At 41.8% G+C, this 7,854-nt stretch overlaps 1 protein-coding gene across 1 annotated transcript in view; it reads left to right on the forward strand.

Annotated features, from left to right (window-relative positions):
• Positions 1 to 7,435, forward strand: part of SUSD4 (sushi domain containing 4) — a 48,996-nt gene extending 41,561 nt beyond the window's left edge. The window contains exons 6-8 of the mRNA XM_017730170.1: positions 399 to 543; positions 1,765 to 2,147; positions 3,339 to 7,435. Coding sequence (XP_017585659.1) covers positions 399 to 543; positions 1,765 to 2,147; positions 3,339 to 3,367 — 557 coding nt within the window. The 3' untranslated portion in view covers positions 3,368 to 7,435. The remainder of the gene's footprint in view (positions 1 to 398; positions 544 to 1,764; positions 2,148 to 3,338) is intronic.
• Positions 7,436 to 7,854: the final 419 nt, after the last annotated feature.

Below are 7,854 nucleotides of genomic sequence, written 5' to 3' on the forward strand. Positions count from 1 at the left end.
GAACTTCATCTATTTCATGGTTAAATGATGAGCATTGATTTTAAGATGCTACTAAATATAATGTGTTCCCAAGATCCTGAATGATTCTAAACCATTTTGATAATTACCTCTTGAAATGTGTTTTTTAACATCTGGGTATTTTTATATGTATGCAAGTTAGGGTCATGATTGCATGTATAAAAAAACCAGTCAAGGGGAAAAAGCAAGATCTAGCCTCTCTCTCAGCTTAATGTTAAGGCTGCTTTTGGTACATGGCATTGGGTTTATGTGTGGTTTTTACAAGTTGCCTATAAAAAATGTCTGGTCCTAACTGGCACTTCTAAGTAGTGTTGAAGTATTCATATAAAATAACAACAGGAATATACAAGCACAACTCTTGTATTGTCTTTCTGTTACAGAACAAACCTGGCCAAATACACAGGAGACCCTCCTGACCACATGGAAAATAGTGGCATTTACTGCTACCAGTGTTCTGTTAGTACTGCTACTGGTTATTTTAGCCAGGATGTTCCAGACCAAATTTAAGACACATTTCCTTCCACGGTTTGTACTGCTTTCTTTTTTATTTTAAAGAGGGCCTTGGTTCAGTTTTCGCACTCAGCACTCCTTGCTGGAGAGATGGAGCAGCTCACAAGCCTTGCAGATACTTTGTTCTGCTCTGAGCAGAAGTCCCTGAACCACTGGTGTGGAAGGGCACCCGCAAAAACCTGCAGTAGTCCTTCATGAAGCTAAGATAAAAGGCAAAGTTTGCCAGATTCACTCTGGGAGTAATTACTGACCTTCTACTGAGAATTGCTGCTTCTGCCTGTAAAAATAGCTGACAGTGTTTTTAAATACTCGTTTGCAGGTGCTGGGGGAATTAATTTTTTAACTACTGTAGACTTAGTAATGGAAGTTTTAAGAAAGAATTTCTTTTTTCTCTATGGACAATTTTATATTAAAGGTTTGCTTTACCTTCATTAGTGTTATTTTCATCACAATTCATAAACATCTCCTGCATCTTCGTTTATTTCCATAAAATACCATGCAGCTGTGAGCATTTGTCATTAATTCACACAGTGCTCTTCATGAGGGAGCCCTACAGCCTGGACTTGTCTAGCTTACTGAAATGGCTTTCAATCCTCCCCTTTTCAGATGCTTTCATGTGTTAAAGGTACCTGAGACCAATTCCCTCCTGCCAGGACTATACTGTGTTTAGTAGGCTACTAAACACATACTTTTAGGGTTTAACAGACCTTCCCAATTAATTGCTTAAAAAAGAAACCAGCTTAATACTGATTAAGGAAGCCTCCATCCTTTGAAAGAAAGGCCTGAAGGAGGCCACAAATCTTGCCACCAAAGCCTTGTCATCCAGCAGTAGTGATCTCAGTGCTTGTTTACTTGGGCTGTAAACACTTTTGTGCTCTAGCACACATTATTCCAGGGGTTCAGACACTTTTGGCTGGTGAAGTACGTCTGCGATCTTATATATGATACCTACTGTGCACAGCACAGAAAGTGGGGCTCCTTATCTTTTCCACATACCTGTTGACCTTCCCTTGTTGGAATTGTTCTTCACATTACTGGTTTCATTTTTTCCGATTGTAACAGATTCCACCTGCCAACCCAAGCAGAGTTTGGCAGACATTTCTGTGAATGTTAATGACCCTGTAGCTCCATTGGGCATGACTAGAAAGTGCTGTGTTTACTGAAGTTCAGCAGTTGCTCCGAGGTGCTGCTGACATGCTCTTGCTCTCTGTGATAACCCATCTGTGTTTGACATAGAGGCAACCAGGAGGGCTCCATGGGTGACCCCGACTTCGTGGTGGTGGATGGTGTTCCTGTCATGCTGCCTTCCTACGATGAAGCTGTCAGCAGTGGCTTGAATGCCCTGGCACCCGGATACTCAGCTGCCGCAGACCAGGGGCATATTTTGCAGACAGAAGATCAGAATCCTCCCGCTTACCCTGGTCCCAGGATTCCAGACACTCTGCCCAGTGAATTCGAGACCTGTGGCAGTAGGTCGGGTTCCTCTGAACTGCTCCAGAGTTTGTACCCATCCCTGACGTGCCAAGGGGCAGCGCTTCCCGGCTCAGATCAAACTGATATATCCCAGAGCACTGACGGGGATGCTGCATCCACGAGTCCCCGGATCGATATCACAGATGGTGAGTCTTGAGTAGGTGCAATAGGTGAGTCCGTGAACAGGGAACATCTTTTGTTTGTACTGGCAGAGCAGGAGTTCACCCAGACAAGTTGCTTGTACTTTCTCCATGGTTTTGTCCACACCTTAATTTGGAATTTTTTTTTAATCTGACAACTCCATGGTTATAGAGTTTCATATCTGCCATATATCCTTGCTAGCTGTGGTGCATGTGATTTGAATGCCAGGCCAGAAGGCTCCTGTCCAGACCCCAGTCTCATCAACAGGGATGTCAGCAAGCACCTGTATACAGCAGCAAAGCCAACCCTCATCTTGCCTGTGCTGGTCTGTTCATCTGCTCCTCAACTCCTACGCTCACAACTCCCTCACATACCCTGGCTTTCACAGCCAATAACAGGATTTTCTCCTTAAAAGAGAAAAGAAATCATATTTTCATACTGGGCCAAAATTAGCAGCCTTTATGAACAGACTTATCATGTCTGTGCATCCAGCAAAGTGTTCCTTCCATCTAAGGCAAATGAGCCTTAAGCCATGGACATGGAAGTCACAGCATAAGGGGAATGTACCCACAGGTCCAGGTGCCAGAAGGGAGCTTGCCCTGTATTACTGCCTGCCTTTAAGTCAAACATGGGCATGTATTGACGAGATTTCATGGAGTTCTGAGTGGTGCTGCTCAGCCTATTAAGGAAACTAGATGGCTCTCCTTGAGACATTTAGAGGGAGAGGCTCATATCCCACTCTCCACAGTCACTGAGCTGAAGCGCAGTGTCCTAAATTCAGTGTGGGTGGAGGTCTGGGTGGAGGAAGTCTTCCTGCTTCAGAGGGGTTTGGATAGTTTTACTGGTATCACAAGGGGGACAGGACATCCAGGAGGAGAGGAAGAAATTACGGTAGTGCCAGTAAAAGTGCCTGCCACTTCTGAATGCTGTTTCAGTGATTAATGTAGTAGCAAGGATGTTTGCATTTAGGTTTTTGTGGCCCTAATTTGTTGGAGAAAATCTGTGTAGTTTTAGTTATCTAATTTTCATAGAAGTGTTAGAGCCTGAGTGGGTCTAGAATTGTCAATACCCCACGTCTTGTTCAGATATTTGCAACGTCCATTTCTGGTTTTGTAGAATTGCTAACCATAATACTCTGCAACAGCATAAAGGGAAATTGCAATCAGCAGTCAATGCTATTTCTTTGTTTCTCCTAGAGATTCCTTTGATGGAAGAAGACCCTTAGCCTGCACTGAGTTGTGTCTTCGTCACATTGCACTGTGGGGTGACATGAATCATGAGGATTCAGAGATAGAGAAGACTCTCTGTGGAATTGGGGAGGGTGTTTTCCTACTTATCAATCTTCCACGCAGTGATGTCACCAGGTTGGGCGTATGTCTTAATCCACAGCGGGGATAACAGCGTCAGCATTTGGAACAGCAGCAGTTTTATGAATGAATCCTGGGGATTTGATGAGAGCAGATGTAGAAAAAGAACTGTGGCTTTTTAGAAATGAAATGTGTATCTGCATCGCAGAAAGTCATATGGCTCTGTAAGAAATGCTATTGGATTTTGATACTAACTGCCTCACAAAAGCATGTCAAAATATGTAAATTTGCTTATAAAGACTGCTTTAAGTGATCTATGGACCTCTAGTTTATGAAGAATCCTTTCAAGTTTAAAAAAATACCAGTACTGAAACACACACAAAAAATAGGAAAGATCCTCTTTGGCTTTCCTATGATAACCAGGAAGTTTTTGATTTAGTTGTTGGTGATTTTGCTTCAGACCATGTCTGCAGAAAATATAACAGAAATGATGGGATTCATATATACTTTGATGTATGATAGCAAATATATAAAAATATATATATATATATTTAAAAACTCTTAAAGAGAAAGAAAAGGAAAGACTCCCAGGTCACATAATGATCTGGAGATTTTTTTTTAAAGGTAAGGCAGAATTTATATCATAGACAATATTCAAAGTAAAGTATCAATATTTGTATTTATGCAAGACTTCTGTGACTACATTGCATTTGATAAATCCTGCTGTAATATGAGAGATCTAGAAGATGTTAAAATTATGAAATACATGCTTAAGAAATGTTGAACTGCCGTGCTTCAACCTTTCTTAAGCTCTTAAATATATATATATATGAGAGTAATCTACAGTCATAGCCCAGAGCACTGCCTTGTCCCTGTACATTGTGGTAGTATTCTGAGCCATTATTGTAGATACTTTTTAAAAAAAAGAACAATAAAGCTGAGTTTCAGTTCTTTTGACTATTGTGTAGTTGGCCTTTTTTTCCCCTTCCTCACTTCTTTCGCCAGCTCGTACCTGAAGGCTGAGAAGGCAGCAGAACACCTGCCCTGTGGCATTTTCAGCTTTACATCCATTATACAGCTGGAAATGAGAGAGTGGTTTTGGTTAAGCAGGGCACACGGAATGGCTGCAGCTTCTGCAGATGCAGTGTGGGTTTTGTTGAGGGCTTTCTCTGCTCTGCAGGCTGTGCCAGAGCATTGTGCTAAAACCTGTATGAGGGGTTCACTCTGTGGTGTTACAGGCTATTTGTTTTTTGTCAGGAAAATTCCTGACTGTTTCATGAACTTACTGAAATCCAAGCAGGTTTTCTTGTGTTATTTTTCATATTATGCAGATGAAACATGTTAAACTGGCAGTGTTTGAAGGAATAACTCACTGTGTGTTAATGACAGAGACTGCCATCGTGTGGGCTAATCCAAACCGAAGGGAAAAATATGACTGAATTCTGATTTTATGTACAAAGTAGATTAATAATATCTCTATTGCCCTAAGTAGAGGATCAGTGAAAGCTGCTCTGTTATTTTTTCATGATTGTTTAATGATTTATTTGTATTGTGGTAGCATTTAGTGGCCCCACTCATGAATCAGGCTAATGGAATAATAGATGTGCTGCAGCCATTCAAGGAAAGTGTTTATTAGCATCCTGTCAGCAACTGTACATGACAGCAAGAAGCAATAGCAGACCAAAAACTGTTTCAAGCAGAAGTAATTATGTCAATTATCCTATGGTAAGATTGATGAGAACACAGTGATTGGTATTGAAAGATAAGACATATTCCATATTATCCTCCATTCTTGCTTACACAATATTTGCGTTATTTTTTTCTGCTGAATTGTCCCAGTTGCAGCTGTATCTTCAGGTTTATCCCAGAGATGTATCTATCAGGTGTTAGTACTTTCTTGGCTACTTCTTCCTTTTTAGATACCAAGCTTTCCAGAGGTGTTTGCACGACCAACTGATGTTTGGAATTATCGCTCCATCAAACAAGACAGGAGTGCTGTAAAACCAACCCTGAACTGAAGCACATCCCAAGGCCCCAGTCAGTTACGTGATTTCTGTTTCATAATGCCATTGAAAAGTATTGAATTTACTTTAAATGCCTTATAAAAATGTTATGAAATCCATCTTTGCTAGTCTTTTAGCGGATTGTGAAATTTCATTCCTTATTACATTTTTTTGGTTCCAATTATTAATTCCTGTTATGAAAGCTTCTTGATTAATATTTGGAGCTCTGAGGTTTTATGGATTTACACTGTTGTGTGTACTGTATTGCAGTCATTTCATTAAGGGAGCCAGACGGGGTAACTTAAGAAATGTAAATTTATGACTTATTAGACCATTTTTTTTTAAGAAGTGCAGAACTGCAAATACACCAGAAAATGGAATGTATTAATTTTGCTTGGTAGCCTTTTGATAACACTGTGCTAAATACAGTTTGTAAAGGGAAAAGAGTTTTACTGTTTTTTGCTTATGTTGGATAAGACTTCCTGAAAGGTTGTTTCGGAGGGATGATTTGTGTGGTTGAGTTTGGGGGTTTTGCATGCTTGGATATTTGGGGAGAAAGAGAGGATTTTTCTCATGCTATTTTTTTTCCACATAGGGCTTGAATTCTCATGAGAAGACTGCCTCCCCCTGGATCCACACCTGTGTCCCGACCCACAAGGTGACACCCTGGGCTGGGGGCTGCCCCCAGGTGCCCCCAGCCTGCCCAGCAACCTGGACATCCCGGAGAACTCCACAGCTCCCTGGCCTAAGACCTCAGGATGTTTTTAGGGCCTCAAGAGACAAGAGGGGTGCTATGATCATGGCAGGATGTTCACTGTGTAAATGAGACCAGATGGGAGGATGAGCACATCTTACACAGATCATAAGCTATTTTCCCTTGAGCTAACTGGATGTGAATTAAAACAGATCCAGGAAAACCCTTGTTGGTGAGGGGAGAAGCAGCATGTTAGTGAAGATGGACAACCCTTGTGCCTTCAGCAGAGAGAAAAGGGTGTGTACTGAGAACTCCAGGAAAGAAAAACAGTAACTGGCTTCACCCTGCCAGTACTTCTAAAAATGAGAAAGAAGAGCAGAAGTGAGCAACGTGTCAGCATTCAACACTGACTGATGAATGGGGGCTCGACCTGCAGAGTGCTGGGTGAAGGGTGGGGATCCAAGGTCTGCCGATCCAAGGAGCTCTGCAGGGAGTGAATCACAGCCTGAGCATGAGTCAACAGAACCTGACTGTTGTGAAAATGTTAAATGTCAACACAGGGGTGTTTACACAGAACTGTAACTTATTAAATGCATGAAGCAATCCTTCAGCTGCACTCAGCACTAGTAAGGCCTCAGCTAGAGCAGTGTGTCAAATGTTGAGCAATTTTTTTCGTCTTCAAGGGAAAAGTGGTGTAGCTGGAGGGCAGCCAAGCAGAGAGAATCAAGCAAAGAGAATGGGAAAAACTTGTCCTGTCCCCACAGGTCACAGATTATGTAGCGTTCAGTGTGAACAACAGAAGACCAAAGGGAACACAGAAATTCAGTTTTCTGTAAGAAGCATATTTTGCAAAAAAGAAGGAATTTATCCATATAAGTAGGACAAGAATAATAGACTTAATTGAAGCTTGAGAGAATTAGGTTAGATATTAGGAAAAACATTCTAGTCACAGGGATGGTTACAAGGAGAAGGATAGTCTGAAGATGCTGTAAAAGCCACTGAGAGATTTTTTAAGACTGTTTTAAATAAACAGAGGCCAGTAAAACATTGGGGGGAGATGCACAATGTGAGCTTTGGGGCCCTTTCTCATTCTGTTTCTACGTGATTCCCAGCTTGTAAAAACTAAACTTGGCTGATGCCCAGTTTTGCCCATAGACTAATTCCAAACTGATGGTACTGGGCACACTGGTCAGCGCTCATCGAAAGCACAGCCAGAAATACTCTCTATTCCACCAACAGAAGCTTTCATGTAGCGTGGGATGAACTCCAGTAAAATCCTCTGAATTAAACCCTGTTGCATTAAAGTGACATTGATTTCAGAATTTTGTTCTGTGACAAATCCAAACTTGGGATTTTCTGGTCTTCATGTCTATCTTAGGCAGCTAAATGAATGCAGCCCTTCTAATACTCCCTGTGCATTAGGTGAAGTAAATCCTCTCTTGGCAATTATCTGAAGACACCTATTGAGTTCAATGAGAAACAGCAGCTCAGGCAGTTGGAGCGCAGAGTCCATTGTTGTGTTTATGCAAAACTTGCTTCCCATACCCAAAAGCTGTTTGTTCCTCCCTGCTCTGTGCTGCGGATGGCAGCACAGCTTAGCACATCAGCTGTCAGAGGGGGAGTAGCACAGATGAGAGAAGCACGTCTCAAGCTCCTGTTCTTGATCTCCTGTGGGTGCCCAGGCAGGACTTGGGGGGCAGAAAGAATC

This window comes from Corvus brachyrhynchos, unplaced genomic scaffold, assembly GCF_000691975.1.
Source record: "Corvus brachyrhynchos isolate BGI_N302 unplaced genomic scaffold, ASM69197v1 scaffold101, whole genome shotgun sequence".
NCBI classification, from domain to species: domain Eukaryota; kingdom Metazoa; phylum Chordata; class Aves; order Passeriformes; family Corvidae; genus Corvus; species Corvus brachyrhynchos.